The sequence below is a fragment of the Macrotis lagotis genome, chromosome 7 (genome assembly GCF_037893015.1).
Source record: "Macrotis lagotis isolate mMagLag1 chromosome 7, bilby.v1.9.chrom.fasta, whole genome shotgun sequence".
NCBI classification, from domain to species: Eukaryota; Metazoa; Chordata; class Mammalia; order Peramelemorphia; family Peramelidae; genus Macrotis; species Macrotis lagotis.
In genome coordinates this window covers 53,738,183-53,758,038 of record NC_133664.1, presented here as the reverse complement: position 1 = coordinate 53,758,038, position 19,856 = coordinate 53,738,183, and the positions used below count along the sequence as shown (strand labels likewise).

Genomic DNA, 19,856 nt, shown 5'->3' with positions numbered 1-19,856 from the left:
AGGCTCTCTGGTTGAAGTCCAAGGAACTGAATCGAATCCCTGGTTATAGTTGGCATTCTGACTTACTTCACTTGAAGAGGTCTTTTTTAAGCAGTTTCTTTGTGCCAGCCACTATGCGTACTGTTGAGAATCAGAAAAAAAAAAAGATATAGTTCCTATTTGAGCTGGAGCTGCTCACATTTTGTCTGGGGAGATAAGAAGTGGGTATATATTTGTGCATGTGCACACACATATTTATGCACTTGTATAAGTAAATATTTCTACATACACACACACACACACACACACACACACACATATATGATAAGTTCACAAAATATATACATTGTAGTATTGGATATGAGGGTGGATTGACCAATTGAGAGTGAGGAGTGACTCCAAGATTAAGAAGGGACTCTTAAGATTAAAAACACAAATGATTAGAATGCTGGTAATAGAAGTAGGAAATTTATCAGTAGTGTTTAGGAGGAAAGATAATGAGTTTTGTTTTGAACAAATCCTGGTTCCTAAGTAGGAATCACTAAAGATCATAGGAATTTGAAAGCATTTTCATTGTGAGGAAAAGATGAGAGATTTTTGACCTCAGATCCTATATTGGGGTCTTATATCACATCTTGAACTATCCAGATGCACTTAGTTACTTATTCCTAACTAGTGAACCAAAAGCCCAGAAAATCAGAAAACCTGATTTCTAGATAGCCAGGCAATCAGAGCTTTGGGTTCTTTTTAATTTTCCTCCTTTTTGCCAGGACTGGGAGTAACAGAAAACTCTTTAGACTAGTTAAAATCGAAAAGGGGAATGTTGATTCAGATCCAGTCAGGTGAGTTTTTATAGTTTTCTTTGGATGAAATTTTATTTACCTTCAGGAGAACTAAGTGCAGTTTAGCAAATTATTGCCCCTGTATGTTAAATGAAAACTGAACATGCTTAAAGGAAATTATCGTTGTTTTTTTTTTGGTTCCTTTATTCTCAAAGAAGACCATGCCCTCAGGGAGGTGATGTCATGACAAATATATGGATTGGATTTGGGTGAGTGGGAGCTATGCTAAGCCACCAGCCTCACTTTCTCCACCAGAGCCGTCTGGGTCCAGTGTCCAGATATGAATCAAGATGACTGGAGATGACCCTGAATGTGAGGCAATCAGGGTTAAGTGACTTGCCCAAGGTCACACAGGTAGTATCAAATTCGAACTCCAGTCCTCCTGATTCTTAGGTCACTGCTCTATCCACTGCATCACCTATAATGTAGTATTGGAGATGAGGGTCGATTGGGCAACTAAGAGTGAAGAGTGATTCCAAGATTAAAAAAGTGACTCTTACATCTTGCTTAAAGGAAACTTTTGGATTGAAACCAAGGTGATGTGATGATTTTGTTGCTCTGCTTTTTTTTCTACTCTTTAGGGATACTCCCCTTTTAAAATGTTTCTTTCCTTTTTAATTTTTATTTTATCAATGCCTTTATTACATAGTACTTTGCTGTCAGACATGTGATTGGTCTTGAGGAAGCATGCCACCACAAAATATTCTTTTCTTTCTGACAGTGGGGTTTAGAAGGCAAGACTCTAACTTTATTATAACAAAATTACAAAAAAGTCAGGGAATCATCAAAAATTGTCCTTTAAAAAACAGTATCAATATTATAATACCCTGAACTTAGAGAGATTCCCAAATTACAGCTCATTAATTAGAATTTTTGGATAGGCTTCATTTCCAGTAGTTATTAAATAAATTATGAAATCTAGACAATTGGGAGGAGAAAATAAAGGGAAGCTATTAATTATTTTTTTTAGTTTGCTTTATTTCAGTCTTCTATTATTTGAGAGATGAGAGAGAAAATGTCTTTTGAAGGTTAAATTTAACCCCTGTTTCCTACTAAAATAACTGAGATGCTTACTTGAAAACAATAGTTTTATTTAAAACCTCTACCTGAGAGAGGTATAACTGACTTTTTTCATACATATATGTGTGTGTGTGTGTATGGATGTACATATATGGATATTGATATGCACATACAAACATATATATGTATGTATGTATGTATACACACACACACAGTCACTCTGATTCTTTGTTTTGTATTCCTACAGGTTGGGATTGGGGGAGATGGGGGTGGGGGAAGGACAGAATCGTCTGAGCAAATGTATTGGGGCTCTTAACTACCACTTTTGGTGTAGCCATTGAACTCTGTATTTTATTTGTTCATAGCTTCTCTATTTTGTCACCAAATTTTGAGCCCTTAGCTTGTAAGTTTTATGAGAGAGCGCCTAAGAGAGACAGTCCTCTCATGTCTCCATCTTGGCTCCATCCCCCAGCATTTCTTTCATTTATAATTGTAGGTAGCAAACATATTTGGAAGGGATCCTCAGGTTTGACTCCATGCCCTGCCAGAGGGGTCCAAGACACAAACAAAAGGTTAAGAACTCTGCTATAAAAGAGAGACCAGGGAAGGTACCACCCACATCATCACTTAAAGGGAAGTTCTGTATCTGGAAATTCTCTATTCCATTGAATTCTCAGACTTAAGCCTCATAACAAACCATTCTCTTTGGTGAATGGTTTGTTTGATGGGTTAATTGACATCCCTGTTAGAATATAAGCTCCTGGGCAAGATGGCGACAAGAGAGGATCTTGTCTTAGGCGCTCTCTCATAAAACTTCTAAACTAAGAACTCTAACCAAATTTTCAAGAGACAGAACACACAAAGGGACGCAGTGAGGCAGTTCTACTCAAGGTAACCTGGAAAAGAGCAGAAAGGCTCTGCTCCCCAGGGTTGGAGGGCCAGCCCACCACAGGGGCGGCCAGCCAGAGCAAAAGAATTACAGCCTCCTGGAGGTAGCCCTGGGGCACTGAGAGCCTGGGCTCACAGCAGCAGGGGACTTTGCTGACCTACTCCCCGGGGAGCATCAAGCACAAATTTGGGGAACAGGGGGAGGGAACCTCTGCCAGAGTGAGCATGTGAAGCCCAGCCCTCAGGGCACACAGTGAGCAGCATGGCCAAGGCAGTCCAGATCCAGGAAACAGAAGCAGGTGGAACCTGTAAGCAGGAGCCCCCAGGGCATGAGCCCATTGAACCTAGGAAGGGGAGTGAAGAGAGACACTGCTGAGTCCTGCCCTTGGAACAGGACTCTGGGGTTCTGACCACATTCAAGTCCTGTTCGCAGTCTAGGCCCCCCAATAGAACAGCAGCCTCCCCCCACATCAGCCCCATGTTACTTATGGTCATTCACAGACCAGAAGAGAGGACAGAACCTCACACACTGAGATCCTTGTGGGAGTGTCCCAAAAGCTCAGGAAGCACCCCAAAAACAGGCTTAGACTGGGAAAATGAGCAAACAGAGAAACAAGAGGAACACCATTGAGAAATATTTTGCCTGTGAGCACAAGAAGGATCAAAACACTCAATCTGAAGATGAGTAAGCACAAGCTCCTGCATCTAAAGACTCCAGGAAAAACAGAAATTGGGCTCAGGCTATGACAGAGCTCAAAAAAGACTTTGAAAAACAAATGAGGGAGTTAGAAGAAAACCTGGGAAAAGAAATGAGAGAGATGCAGGAAAAACATGAAAATGAAGTCAGCAGCCTAGTCAAGGAAATCCAAAAAAATGCTGAAGAAAATAGCATGCTAAAAACCAGCTTAGGTCAAATGGATAAAACAGTTCAAAAAGTTATTGAGGAGAAGAATGCTTTAAAAACCAGAATTGGTCTGATGGAAAAAAGAGATAAGAAAGCTCTCTGAGGAAAACAAATCCTTCAAACAAAGAATAGAACTCAAGGAGATCGCTGAATTTATGAGAAATCAGGACTCAGTACTTCAAAAGAATGAAAAATTAGAAGAAAATGTGAAACATCTCATCGAAAAAACATCTGATATGGAAAACAGATTTAGGAAAGATAATTTAAAAATTGTTGGAATACCTGAAAGTCATGATCCGGAAAAGAGCCTTAACATCATTTTCAAAGAATTACTACAGGAAAATTGCCCCAATATCCTAGAATCAGAGGGCAAAATAGAAACGGAGAGAATCCATAGATCCCCCCAAGAAAGAGATCCCAAAAAACGAACCCCCAGGAATATTATAGCCAAGTTCCAGAACTCCCAAGTCAAAGAGAAAATATTACAACCAGCCAGAAGAACACAATTCAAACACCATGGAGCTGCAATCAGGATCTCACGGGATTTAGCAGTAACTACATTAAAAGCTTGTAGGGCTTGGAATATAATATACTGGAAGGCAAAAAAGCTTAGAATGCAACTGAGAATCAACTGCCCAGAAAACTGGATGTCCTCTTCCAGGGAAAAAGATGGACATTCAATGAACCAGGGGAATTTCAAATGTTCCTGTTGGAATGGCCAGAGCTGAACAGAAGGTTTGATCTTCAAATATAGGACTCAGGTGAAGCATGGAGATTGGAGGAGAAGGGGAAAATATGAGGGACTTAATGATGATGAACTGCATGTATTCCTGTATAGAAAAATGACACTGATAATACTCATATGAACCTTCTCAGTTAACAGAGCATGTAGAAGGAGTTTCTATAGATGAAGCACAGGAGAAAGCTGAATTTGAAGATAAAATATGGTGTAAAAATGGAGTCAATAGAAAAAAGGGAAATATAATGGGAGAAAGAAAAAAGGAGAGGGGGGGGAATAGGCCAAGATATTTCATATAATATTTTTCTTTATTCCAATGAGCTATTGCAATGATATGGAAGGGGGGAAGGCAAGGGGGAATGAGGGAATCTTTGCTCTCAGCAGAGGTGGCTAGGAGAGGAAACAACATATATATACTCAATGGAGTATAGACGTAGAGTAAGAAGGAGAAGGGGGTGCAGGGGGAAGGGTTGGGGATGTGAATGAAGGAGGAGAGAATGGACCATGGCGGGAGAGTGGTCAGATATAACACATTTTCTTTTTTACTTCTTGCAAGGGGCTGGGATTGGATAGCCTGTCCAGGACCATAGGGCCAGGTGGATGCTGGGCCTAAGGGGTGGTATGGGGGCTTGGGGCCTCTTGGCCCAAGGGCCAGGGATCTGTCTGCTGCACCACTAAGCTACCGTACAGCAGAGACAGAGTGAAAGGAGAGAGTAAATATAGTACATGGTAGTGAAGAAATATGAAAGGAGGGAGTTGCGATCAGTAATGGCAACAGTGGAAAAATATAGAAGTAACTTTTGTGATGGACTTATTATAAAGAATATGATCCACCCAAGACAGAACTGGTGGTGTTGGAACACATACTGAAGCACATTTTTTATTATTTTTATTTTGGGGGGGGAGGTGCAGGGCAGATGGGGCTGGGTGGCCTGCCTGGGGCCGCATAGCAGGGTGATCGTTGGGTGTCTGAGGCTGGATTTGGACCCGGGTGCTCCTGGCTCTAGGGCCAGTGCTCTGTCCGCCACCCAGCTGCCCCTACTATTATTACTATTTTATTTTAGGTCTTTTTTTTTCTTTTTTTTTTGGTTTTTGCAGGGCAGTGGGGTTGGGGTGGCTTGCATGTCACACAGCTGGGTAATTGTTGGGTGTACGGGGCCAGATATGACCTTGGGTGCTCCTGGCTCCAGGGCTGGTGCTCCATCCACTGCGCCACCTGGCCATACCTACAATTATTACTATTTTTTATTGTAATTTTAATTTTTTTCTCTCCCTTTTACTTTATCACTCAAGTGAATCTATACTTTTTGGGGGAGGGGGTATTTTGTTTACTCTTAAACAATAATATTTTATTAATGTATAAAAAACATTGTACAAAATGAGAATAAATAAATATTAAATAAATAAAAAAATTAAAAAAGAATATAATCTCCTTGAGGGCAGGGACTGTTTCTCTTCTCTCTTTGCATCCCCAGTTTAGCTCAGTGCTTTAACCTCAATAGAAGCTAAATAAAATGCTTGTTGATTAATTGAATGTCATCTAATCTCACTCCCTTCAAGAAAAGTGATTTGCTAGGACCACATGGATAATAAATGCTAGACCCAAGCCCTTGTACTGTTTGTGTTATTGTGCATATTTAGAGGCAGATGGTAAGGAGCCAGTATAGAGTAAATTGGTGGTATAGAGACTAAAAGTGAATGAGGAACAAGGAGGGGTGACTATTGGAGCTGGGTCTTGTAGGAGCCAAGAGGGAAGAAAGGGAGGAAGAATTCAAATAGGATTGGCCTCAGTGAGTGGGAGGCATAACCAATCTTCCTGTGATGCTCTGAATTATTCATAATTACCATTTCTTATGGCATCATGATTATATTTATGTACCACGACTTATTTAGCTATTCTCCAACTAATGGGCACTCACTTTATTTCCATTTCATGGCTATCACAAAAAGTGTTGCTATGAACCATTCTGTTCTATACCTTTGAGTCAAAGGTATGAGATACTATAGCAAATTGTTTTCCAGAGGGGTTGGACTGACATGAATTCATTTTATACCATTTAAATTCAATTCTAACTACATTTATAAGAGACAAACAATGATATGCTTGCAAAAAAAGCTAGTGATCATATATGTTGGTAGAAATCTTTTCACTGTAGTTTCTCTGATGTATTCACAATTGTGGGAGAAAAGATGAGCAATTATGAAATAATGTATTTATTCGCATGTTACATTTCACAGAAGAATGGAATCTAAAGTGGCTTGCTTAATTCTTAAAAGTGTATTAATATTCTATCTCAAAACATCTAATTTGGCTGTAGACTAGAAAATCATTAAAGTTGATTTTTGTGAATGTGTTCTAATGTAGAAAAATGGGTACATTCAGTACATTTGAAAAAGATAAAAAATAACAGGGCCTAAAAGATGTTATAAATGTTTCACTTCAGGGCAGCTAGGTGGCGTAGTGGATAAAGCACCGGCCTTGAAGTGTGGAGTACCTGGGTTCAAATTCGGTCTCAGACACTTAGTCATTACCTAGCTGTGTGGCCTTGGGCAAGCCACTTAACCCCATTTGCCTTGCAAAAAAAAAAAAAATGTTTCACTTCCAAAGTTTCACTACTTTGAGTAGAAATACCATGATTTAGAAATAATTCTTGTTTATTTAAATATTTCTACTAAACTTAATTTAATTTTTAAAGCCCTATTTTTTGCACATGGAGTTCAAGTATAGGACTTAATTTCTGCAAGAATTTGAGAGAGATTTTAGTACTTGTCCAAGGGTAGTAGAAAGCCAATACAATCTTGTCATCCAATTTTGCAGGATATTGATGATGATGATGATGGTGACAGTTAAGAATTAAGAAAACCAGAACTCAAATCCATTCTTAGATACTCACTAGTAATATGACTCTGGGCAACTCACTTAACCTCTGTTTGCCTCAGTTTCCTTATTTTCAAAATGAAGATGACCAGCAAAAGAATAACACATTAACTTACTCTATAAATGCTGACTAGCTACTATTCATATAGTTCCAAAGTGCTTTCCCCTCAACAACCCTGGGAGATAAATAATACAAATATTATTATTGCATTTTTATAAATAAATAATAATAATAATAGTTTGCGTTTATATAAAAGCTCTATATAATACAATCTCATTTGATTCTTATGACTACAGTGTGTAAGAGGTACCATTATTATCCTCATTTTGCAGATGAAACTAAGGTCACTTGGAGAGGTTAAGTAACTTGTCCAAGATCACAAAACCATTAAGTTGTCTGAAGGGGTATTTGAACTGCATCTCTTTTGCTTCCCCAGTTTGTTGCTCTATACTTTCCAGGTTTATACTAGTTGAGCTCTAAAGTCCTTTCTAACTCTCAGAGTCTGTGTGTTACTCTCCCCTATTGGTACTGCATACCCTACATTACTCCATAACTCCCACCCCCATAACTAGAGTTTGTATGGACATAATACAATATGGGGGCAGCTAGGTGGCACAGTGGATAAAGCACCGGCTCTGGAATCAGGAGTACCTGGGTTCAAATCCGACCTCAGACACTTAATAATTACCTAGCTGTGTGGCCTTGGGCAAGCCACTTAACCCCATTTGCCTTGCAAAAACCTAAAAAGAAAAAAAAAAGACATAATACAATATGACTACTTTTTTTTTAGGGAATAGTACCAGGTATGACTTGACTCCTGTTACAGCAGTCAGCGTTCATCTGCTCAGCAGTGATGGAACCCCAGTTGTGGTGGATGGACCCATTTATGTCACAGTTCCTCTGTCCCCCCAAAGCAACCTGAGACATAATGCACACATTACTGCATGGCGATTTGACCAAAAACTTGGTGAGTAATATTTGTATACTGATTTTCTTATGACAGTTCATTTGATTATGATTCCCTTTCTCGATCCAGTTTCCAAAAGCGAATGTTGATTGTTATTCCATTCATATTCTGGTATGTGTGTACATGGATACATACCACATACACACACACATACATACACAACAGAACACACTAATTCCTTTAAATGGGACCCTTCAGACTTGCAATGTCTAAAAATTGGATATCCTACTCTTTATCTTTTTTCTAAAAAAATTCTTAATGAAAGTCAATCTGATATATTAATTATTTGGTATGGAGTTTTTGTTTTTTCTATGGTATATTCTAAAGTCTATTTTTAACCAATAAGAATTTAATTTTTATCCTTCCCTTCCACTGAAAAAAGAAAAGCACAACCTTTATAACATAAGTATAGACAAGTCATACAGATCCCTGGATTGTCCATATCCATGGTTGTATATTTTATTCAACATCCTGAGTCAGTCATCAGTTTCTCAAAAAGTGGGTTTTCCCTGAAAAAGAAAGCAAGTTGGTTGTAAGGATAATTGCATTGGAGGATTTCTACTTTGTTTTATTTTTTAATCCATTAAATTTGTTGAACATGCATTTATCTTGATCTCTCTGTGGCCTGTTACTGCACTGTTTGAATTCTGTACCTTACCTGTCACAAACTGTATCCATTCATTTGTTTGAAATCAGTCATTGGTTAAAATCTTCCACAAATGAAGATTTTGAAAAGATCTTACAAAAGAAAAACTAACCCTTGCATTCTGAATTTTCCCTGAATTTATCAACCTGGAAAGTAGAATCCTAGCTGTTCCTGCTACCTCAGATGGGTATTTTTTTATTTGGTTCCCTTTCAAGATCAGTTAATTTGTAATTCATAAACCATAACTGAAGAAGATTTTTGGACATATTTGATAAAGAATATGTTTGATTACCTAAACTTTAATGGACTAATCTGATTTAAGCATAAATACTAGGGATTTTCCCTATGCATGTTGATTTCTAGGCCCTCTTTAGTTGCTAAGTCCCATTGGGTTCTGTAGTATAAGCAAGTTTAAACTCCCATTTTTAAGGCAAAATAGCTCTATAGCTAAAAGTTGTAGTTCCTAAAAATGTGTTCCTTTTGACCGACACTGAGCACTTTGTTCAAATTTTAGTTCAACTTCAGTGGCTGATCTACTAGTCTATAACACCATGATTCAATTTTGAAATCAAAAGCCCCTATCTTACTGTATTCCTCAGCAGCAACCAATAGCATTCTATATAATTATGCCACCTTTATTGTGCAAGACTGATCTTTGCTAAGTGTGCTAAAACATATTTGATGAAATATTATACTACCATAAACTTTCTGTACTCAACCATGTTTCATGTTTTCCAAAACTTGTATTTTATCAGCTTTATAATAAAATACATCCAAATATCAATAACTAAACTCTAACCCTTCCTCAAACTATTAATTATAGAAACATACTTTTGTATTGATCAAAATTATGTATATATTGTGGTAAATTCTGTTTTCTTTTACTTAACATTCGCCTTTCTCCATTCCTGACTATTTCTCATATTTATCATCTCTATTGGAATATAATCTTTCATTGCATCAGTCTACAGCAGTGTTTAGCCCTTCCTCCAAATCTTGCTTTTTGCTATTATATCTAACACAACTACAAATTGTGTGTCTAATCTGCATTTCCTTTGTATTAATTCATTTGCAGATTACCCCAATGCTATGATTTACTAGGTTAAGTGGTACCATTTTTACAACTCTTTCTGTCTCTATGCCAAATTTTGTTCTTACAAAAAAGCTTTGCTTATTTGCATCACCAACAATAGAGTAGCACTGTTTACCCATGACCCTGCCAATGCTGGACTTCATAATTATTTATTCTTGCTAATTTAATGAGTGTGATGTAGCATCTCACAGTATGTTTTCTTTTGCATTTCTTCAACCATTTTGAGGCTGAGCATATTCCTAGATGTTTATTTACAGTATTTCCCCATTATAATCTTTTGTTCTTATATTTTGACCTCTTATAAAGATGAATGTATTAAATGTATGTATACATTTGTATACATATATATGTGGGTGTTTATACATTTTTATGGTGTGATTCCTGAGTTATAAATTACAGTGGAATTCTAAAAAAAAAAGCTATATAAGACTTTATCTCAGAGCCTAGGAAGAGTACAGGAAGATTTAAAGGCAATCTTAAATGGGAAACACTAAGAGAACTAGTTTGTTACTTATTCATTGTCATAATTTAATAGAATGTGCTTGGATAATTTGTCAGTCTCCTTGAGAACTTCGGGAACTCTAATTCTACCTCCTTCACCCTCCACTGTTCCTATTCCTAGTATCACTGTATCCCTGTCTAACTTGGCCTTTCTTACCTTTACTTTGGATGGAATAGGTTGAAATTTGATAATTAGACTAGAAAGTAGGCAGCATTCTATTTCTTACATTCCTGTGATCACTTTATGTTGTCTAATATGTCATTCCATTAATGAAGCATATTGTATGACTAAAAAGGCAGTAAAGTATAATACAAAGAATGTTAGATTTAGATTCAGATTCTGAGTGATGCTTACTAACTGTGTAAGATTAAAAGACAATTTCTTCAGACCCTCAGGTTCTTTATCTGCAAAATGTGAGAATTGGTCTAAATGATGTCTGAGGTCATTTCTAGCTCTATACCAAAGGGATGATATGTAGCATGATAACTTAAACAAAGTTTACAGAAATGTTTATCATTTTTATTGATCACACACTTTTTAAATAATATCCTTTGATACATCAGTCATGGAAGCAAATAAGTATGAAATGTTATTAAATCTCTAATCTGTTAGAGATGATTCTCCTATGATTGGCCGCATTCTGAATTTCCAGCATTGGAATAACTTCCATCTAGCTGAACCTTCTGCTGGGAATTTCCATTGTATATTTGCTTTATTCTAGTTTAATTAAGGTCTTTTAATGCAGTACTTTGCCATGAAAGTCAGACTGCCAAGTTCCTGTCTTGCTTATTAACTCTAACAGATGATTATGTAGATGTAAAGCAAATCAAAACTTTTGGATGACGCTTTAAAACCAGGTCTAAACATTTAGAGTATATATTTAGAAAATTTTAAATAAAGAGATTTTTCAAAAAAGTACATTTTTGAAATAACATTCCCTGACTTAACAGAAATTCAAGAAAAGTTAGTGTTATAGGCAATGATGATGGTATGTTGGATTTTACTTTGTTTTCCCAGTGATCTCTACATAGAATCCAAAAAATGTCCAATTTGGTGTCTAAAGTGACAGAACTGAGTTAAATCAGGCAATAAAATTCCAGGCATGTTTTTTTACTCAGGCAAGAAAATCAGTAAAGAGTCTCAAAAAACTGAAGTCAGTTTGTGAGAGAACCATTTCTGATTATTTGGAAGCCAGAGTACTATTTTTATATGTACAACTTAAAAAGTAATAGCTTCCTTAATTAAAGACAAAAGGTCTATAACAGTCATTTATTAATTCCCCCAGAATTCTTAATCCAAATGCTTTGGTATAGGGTTTGAATGGTATGTGGCTTGGCTTGGGTAAATTGGAATGATTTGTTTTGAAGAGTTTATGCCAGGAAATAATATATGTTCTGTGTTTCATTGCTCATCTGGGCTTTCCTTCTTCATTCCCCATTAGAAGATATTTCTAGGTCTACCTAGTTTCTTTTGTTTGTTGAAAAAAAGGCAAATTAGGCTTGTTGTAAGGAAAACCTTCCTTACAGTTAGAACTATCCGGATTTGGAATGGGCTATGTGGAAAGGTAATGATTTCCCAGTTCTGGAGGTCTTTCGTTGAATGACAGCTTGTTTCATGTGCTTTGCAAGGATGATGCCCTCCTAAGTTCCTTCTAATTAGAAGATTCTATATGTGTGAAAATCAGCACAATAGTTGTCTATCTTTAGTTTCATTGCATTCATCCCAATCATCTTGGTTATTCAAAGATCATCAACATTTATTTTTGCTAGTCTAGGATGATAACCCCCTTCATCAGGACTGGGTGATTTGAATTTAAGAAAACTAGATATTTTCTTACAGTCTTTCATTTATCTTGGTTTCAGTGTTTGTTTTTAATCTCCAATTAACCATCATGTTCTGGAACTGGGAAGGCCCACTCTAAAGATCATTTTCCTTAATTTTTTTTAAAAGCAAAAGGTGAGGGGCAGCTAGGTGGCACAGTAGATAGAGCACCAGCCCTGGAGTCAGGAGGACCTGAGTTCAAATCCAACCTCAGACACTTAATAATTGTCTAGCTGTGTGACCTTCAACAAATCACTTAACCCCATTGCCTTATAAAAACTTTAAAAAAAGCAAAAAAGGAAATGAATAGTCATTTTTCCCCCTGTAGTCCCATAATTATCCTCCATTCCATTCTAAGATGCAGTTCTGCCATCTTGGTTCTTCCTTTTACTCTCTCATGCTATTTTTAATATACTTTCTGTTGTCTAATACAGTAATTGCAACCCTCAGCTCATTCTACAAGTTTGCCTTCTTAACACATTACCACTCTGTCTTCTTCGATCCCAGTTTTCTGCTATTCCTACCATCTTTTTGTACACTTCTTTCTCTTTCCTAAACTGGTCCAGTGTGACCACATTGATCTCTTTAGACACCTCCTTTTTTCCTTCAATGAAATAATTTGTGATTATATCATCAATCATGTTCTTTCTCATATACTTTACTGACTTGTTTTCCCTTTTAGAAACTTTTTTAGAGACCTTGAAACTAGTAGGCTTAAATCCGTCTTTTTTTCCCTAAAATTTTGAAATCTACTCTTCTAAACTCAGGAAATATACTATACATAGGCTGTCATAACTCTACATAATTGTTTCTAGTTCTATCCCCTGTGCTATGGAAGAGAGATGGAAAGAATGAGGAAATAGGTGGTGAAGTGCATAGAGGACCCAGCCTAGAGTCAGAAAGATCTGAGTTCAAATGAAATACCTGATACTTGCTTAGCTTAGTCATTTGACAAATCACTTACCTGTTTGCCTCAGTTTCCTCAACTATAAAATGAGGATAAGAATAAAACCTACCTGCAAGGGTTATTGTGAGAATCAAATGAAATAATATCAGTAAAGTACTTGGCACATGGTAAAAGCCATATAAATATCAGCAAATATAATTTTTCATCATCTCATGCCTGAATTATTGTACTATCCTATTAGTGGGTTTGCCTGCCTTAAGTTTCTCCCCATCCTGTCCAACCTCTATTTGGCCACCAAAGCAATTTTCCTAAAGTCCTTATTAAGCTTAAATCTTCCTCTTGGGTACTTGCCCAGGTTACTTATGTGTCCTCTTTTGGCCAAGCAAAACAAGTCCAGTCTTATGAAAGCCTTCCAGCTACTTGAAGATTCTTCTCATGTTCCTGTTATCTTCTCTTCTACAAGCTCAACATCCTCTCATTCTGTCAACTTAGCTACCTGATGGTATATTTTTCAATTCTCCCATAAACCTAAATACACTCTAGCTTTTCTTTATTTTTCTTCACTTATGATGCTAAATCAAGTATTACAGAAATAGCTTGGCCAAGAAAGAACAGAATTATCACCTCCTATTTTCTGATCTGACTCTAAATGTCTTTTTTTGGCTCTCAGCTCAAACTGTTGGCTCATATTAAAGAGATAATCTATTAAAATCCTCAAATATTTTCACATGAATATAGCCTAACCACACCTCTACAAACTTGTTTTCATTAAATTGAATTTTTGAGCCTTATTCTAAACTTTACATTTTTCCTCATTAAATTTTAAACATTCAATGTAGCTCATTCTTTTTTATCCTGTTTAGAATCTTTCTGTACATAAGACTTATCATTTAAAATGACAGCTACTATCCAGTTTTGTACCAACTGTTTGATAAACATTTCATCTATGTCATCCATTCAAGTAATTGATAAAAATATTAAATGACCAAGGATAAGTCCTTGTGGCTTTCTACTAACCACATCTTGACAAATTAATGTGGTTCCATTAAATGACTAAAAAAATGCTTGGTCATTTAACCAACTCTGAATTCATCTAACAGTAATATCATCTGGCATTTATCACTGCATATTTTTTCAATGAGTATAACATTGAGAAATTTAACTGAAATCTGACTGAAACTTAACTGAAATCCTTAAAACTCCTTCTAGATTACTCTCCCAATTTGTATCCATATTCACAAATTGGCTTTCCAGAGGATCATATTGCTAACTCAAGTTCTAGAAGTAATTCTTTGGGACTATAAAATTAACACTAGAGATCACAAGACCCTAACAAAAAGCTTCCCTTTAAGAATCAGTCAGTAGACACAATTAGCCCCTAGGAAATGCTTTTACTAGGACAGCATAGTTAAAAAACTGTTGCTACAAAAAATCCCCCTCACATGCTGAGCAAAATGAGCAGAACCAGAAAAACTGTATACTCTAACAGCAACATGGGAGTGGTGATCAACTTTGATGGACTTGCTCATTCCATCAGTGCAACAACCAGGAACAATTTTGGGCTATCTGTGATGGAGAATAACATCTGTATCCAGAGAAAGAGTTTGAACAAAGACCAAAGACTATTACCTTTAATTTAGGGGAAAAAACCCTATTATTTTATGTAATTTTGCTATCTCTTATACTTTATTTTTCTTCCCAAAGGATATGGTTTCTCTCTCATCACATTCAACTTAGATCATTGTATATCATGGAAACAATGTAAAGACTAACAGATTGCTTTCTGGGGGGGAGGGAAGCAATATTAGGGGGAAAATTGTGAAACTCAAAATAAACAAAATCTTTCTTTAAAAAAAATTCCCTTCACCAATCCTGTGGTGCACTCTGTCACAGGAAAAGGCACAGACTATAGGAATAGTAATAAAAGCCTCATATTGAGGTCATGTGTAGCCAAGACAACTCAAACTCTAGAACCACAGAGTTTTGGTTCATTTTTCCTCAGTGTATAGACCTCACAATCCCCAGCTACTCTACTGCTGTGTTTTTTCATAAAGAACAGAGACCCTTAGCCCAAGCCTGGAAGTAATCTCTCCAATTCTCCTCTCTCAGAACTTCAACTACAAGACTTGCTTTCTTCCAGCAGAAGAGCAGAGATTTTCAGTTTTCCTTTTGGCAACTCAGTCTAATTTTAGGGCCAGGTACCCTTTGTGAGGGACCTCACCCTAACCAGCAACCATCCAGTATATTTTCCAGATCTTTATTCTGTCAATAGGCCATAACCAGGAAAGAATGACCATCTGTCCAGTTACCAAAAAGCTCTAGAGCTTAGCATTCCTCACTTTTTTTTTTGCAAGGCAATGGGGTTAAGTGGCTTGGCCAAGGCCACACGGCTAGTTAATTATTAAGTGTCTGAGGCCAGATTTGAACCCAGGTACTCCTGACTCCAGGGCTGGTGCTCTATCCACTGCGCCACCTAGCTGCCCCCCTCACTTTTTCTTTAACTTAATGTTCTATTGCTGTCTATGTGTTAAATGGCTATGTAGAAGAAGTTAGTATCTTGGGGACCAGTTCTTCATCTCTGCTGGTCTGTAATATTCAGATAAGCTGCTCAAATCCTCATAGCCTTAAAAATGATCCATTCCCATCTGAGAAAGGGATTATTCTCTATGAAATACTGTATTTTACTCTCTTTACAATTTGCCCATTAAGAACCACAAATAAGGGGCAGCTAGGTGGCGTAATGGATAGAGCACCAGCCCTGGAGTCAGGAGTACCTGGGTTCAAATCTGGCCTCAGACACTTAATAATTACCTAGCCGTGTGGCCTTGGGCAAGCCACTTAACCCCATTTAGCTTGCAAAAAAAAAAAAAAAAGAACCACAAATGAGCTGAAATCTGAAAGGGACATATTCATTGTATCTGTCTTTAGCATTCTTTTGATTGACCAAATGATTTGATCCCATCAAAATTGTAAATGAGGTTAGTCCCCAAGAACTACTTTTGATAAGACCATGCTAACTTATAATTATTGCTGCTTCCCTTTTTTAAGTGTTTACATACTATTCCCTTAATTACATGGTTTAGAATTTTTCCAGGAATAGAAGTTAAGGTCATAAATATATAGTTTTCAGACTCATGCTTTTTCCATTTTTGGAAAATTGGTCTAGCCTTTGTTCTTCTCCTCTGTAGCATCTCTTCTGCACTGTGAGATCTTTCGAAGATCACCAAAGTGACTCACCAAGCATGTTGGCTTGTTCTTTTGGTATCAGTGGATAAAGATCAACCAGTTCTAGAGGAATGACCTCCTTGGGAGAAGTATGATGCTACATGACTGACGCTTTACTTATTGAGTTTACACCTAGTGTTAACAAACTTTATTTTATCTTGCCCAGTTCATTCTCTTTGGAAGAGGGAAAAATAGAAAGCAAAATGAGATTTGAGCAAGTTACAGTTCTCATTGCCCTCCATTATCATCACCCCATCCACTTCAGCCTCCTTTGAACCATCTCATGCTTTCAATAGATCTAAATAAATCTTTTTTTTAATTCTCAATGACAGTGTACTTAAAAACAAGAAAAAATAACTTGATATACTGGTGAAATCAGTGTTAGAATTCTCACCGCCTACAATACAAAATATTTTAATATTGTACATCTCATATTTGTGGGTGAAAAATGACATGCTAAAAAATTAAGTGGTGCTTATTTAAAAAAAAAAAAGAATGCTGCCATAAAATCTTAGTCATTTTCTTTATTTTCTGGGTTCTGCTCTTTCTTGTGGAATTTAGAGGATTAATTGTTTTTTTAAAATAAAAACCTCTTTATTCAATATCATTGGAGAATATAGCATTCTACATGAGCTATCTTGACTCATTTAGTTTTCTAAGCTACCCCTTAACTGGTTAAAAGTTTTTGTTACCTTATGGGTATTTTATATAATCTTTCTACAACTCATTGCAGAATATTTTAACTTCTTAAGGGAAACAAAATAATTTGAAAGCTAATACAATTTTGAACATTAAAAAAGTATCAAAGAGGAATCACCTTTATGAATCAATCTCCAGTATTACCATCACTTGTAGAATTAAAAGGCTCAGAGTCAGTGTTGGCAGAGTTCTCTTAGAGTAAAAAGTCTGAGATTTACAGATTGGGAACTTAGTGATGTTGTCATCTGCTCTGAGATCATGGTTGGCTTCCCTGGTTAATGCTTCAGGTAATAATAGCTAAAGTGTTAGCTGGGATAGTTTTTTTAAATTCCTTTCATTGCTTTTTATTCCCCTTTATTCTTTGTGGATTTCTAATATTGTTATTGTTAATACATTGTAGGAACTTCATAAATGTTCTCAATATGATTATAATTTAGGAACTTAAGTAGCAGTCCCATTCAAATTATTTCAAAGTAGTTTTACTAGAATTAGAAACCATCATGAAATAAGTACTGTATCTTTGTTAGACTAAGAGACTCAGGGATCCTGATGAAGCAATTTACCATAAATTCCAGCAGATTCATAGTTGGGCACTGCCACCAAGTGATTTCTAAGAGGTATCATGGTGTAATGAATAAAATGTAGTCCTTGAAAATGAGATCAAGAAACCTGAATTCAAACACTGCCTTGCTAACCATGATCACAAACAAATCTCCTTGCCTGTTAGAAATGTAAAATAACTATAATAATATTTTTACTACCCGTCTCATAAAGGTATGAGGGACGTGCTTTGGAAACCTAAAAGTACTACAGAAATGTGCTGTCATTTATATTTCAGCTACATAATATGTTTAAAAGAAGCTTATAATTTAATTGTGTTGGGTATTCCCATGCTTTTTTGACTTTTTAGAATCCCAGGGATCATCAGATCCTCAAATACATGAGTCCACAAGACCCCAGTGCTTTTTCCTGCTAAAGAGTTATGGGCAGGACTACCTCCTTTATTCATAAAGAGTTCTTAATCAGCCATCCCAACTGCTGCATGGTATATCCCAGCTCAGAGCTGACCTCAGTGTTGGTAAATAGCTTGAAGATCTTGGAACAAAAAGCTTTTGCAAACCAGTGGACATTCTTTGTGTACCCACAGTGTGTGGGGGGGAAACCACTGGGCCTTTCAACATACTTCAACATGAATATCACAACCCAGTCAGAAGAGGTAACTTTGAACATAAAAAAGCTACTATTTATTTACCATTCTAAATTATCTGCATCAATGAAAGAGGATAGTGGTTGAATAATCGAAAAGACTGGGAAATCCAAAACAACTGAGAAAGAGCTGAAAACATGCCTCATTTTTCAGCCTTGCCACTTTCCAGTAGCTTAACTCTGGTTGCTATGTCTCTCTAAACTTACTGACTGCTGTAGTCTCTACTGCCCTCAGAAATCATTTGAAATACTTTTTTCTTTTAAAAGTCTTTCTCGATGGCTGACCCAATTTAGCAGTAGGGTGGCACTTGAATTACCTTTGACCACCTACATTTCCTACCTGAATATCAGACCTGATGCTATGTAACTCAGGGGAGGAACTGAAGAGAATGTGAACAGAATAAAAAGCAAAAGACAACCTAGATAATGGCATGAGAATGATTGTAAGAGCAAGACTGGCCTGGTGTAGGTTATAAGAAAGCAAAATTTAAGTCAGAAAGACCTGAGTTCAAATCAGTACTCAGACAATTATTAGCTGTGTTATCCTAGTCAAGTCATTTAACTTATGTTTGCCTCAGTTTCCTTCATTGTAAAATAGAGATAATAATAATAGTAAGTGTTACCTCTGACATTTAAGGATGTATACATAAAGTGAATAAAGAGCTGGACCTAGAATCAGGAAGACCCAAGTTCAAAGGTGATCTCAGAGAATTTCAGGCTGGGTGACCCTGGGCAAGTCATTTAACTCAGTTTCCTCAACTGTAAAATAAGGACCATAATAGCACCTACCTCCTCCCACGGTAATTATAAGGATCAAATGAGTTAATTTCTATACTTATCTGAATATTTGGCACTTAATAAATACACACACACACACACACAGCATCATCTCCTTATCCTCCCTTGTGATCCTGGACAAGGTATTTAATCTTGCTGTTAGACTGAAGACTCTTTATGTTGCCAAGCATGTGCTGATTTCCATGGGTAGGGATCTATCTTGCTGGGAATTACCTAAAGCCATGAGGCTTAAATAGCCAAGATCAAATGATCAAATTCGCCAGCAAGTGCTACCCTGAGTGGCCCAAGAATTGGGCTCACTCCTGCTAGCTCAACCTTCTGTCTCACTGCAGCCACTTCTCCACCAGAGCAGTGTGAAGGGGGCTGCAGTTATTGTTCCCAGGAGTCTTGTCCATCCTAGATGATTTTTTTGTGAAGCAGCTACTCATGATGTTTTATTTAGTTTTTTTGAACAATGAAAATTTAGAGATTTGTGAACACATTATTTCATTACAGACTCCAGTCATGTTCAGTTCAGGAAGGTTTGATCTATGTCACTCATTTTTCCCTATTAGAATATAATAAGTTTCTTGAGATTAAAGATTGTTTCCCTTTTCTCTTTTGTATTGTTGGCACTACCTGGAATGTACTTAGAAAATGCTCCATCAGTTGATTAATTTAGTCACAATTTCATCCAGAACATACAAATTCAAAAACTTTCTGCTTGCTTCTCTTAATATTAGGTAGTACCATAAAGTGCTA

At 36.7% G+C, this 19,856-nt stretch overlaps 1 protein-coding gene across 1 annotated transcript in view; it reads left to right on the top strand.

Annotated features, from left to right (window-relative positions):
- The window catches only part of FAM171A1 (family with sequence similarity 171 member A1), a 188,959-nt gene that overhangs the window by 124,958 nt on the left and 44,145 nt on the right, over nucleotides 1-19,856 (top strand). The window contains exon 5 of the mRNA XM_074192920.1: nucleotides 8,042-8,218. Within this exon, the coding sequence (XP_074049021.1) occupies nucleotides 8,042-8,218 (177 nt within the window). The remainder of the gene's footprint in view (nucleotides 1-8,041; nucleotides 8,219-19,856) is intronic.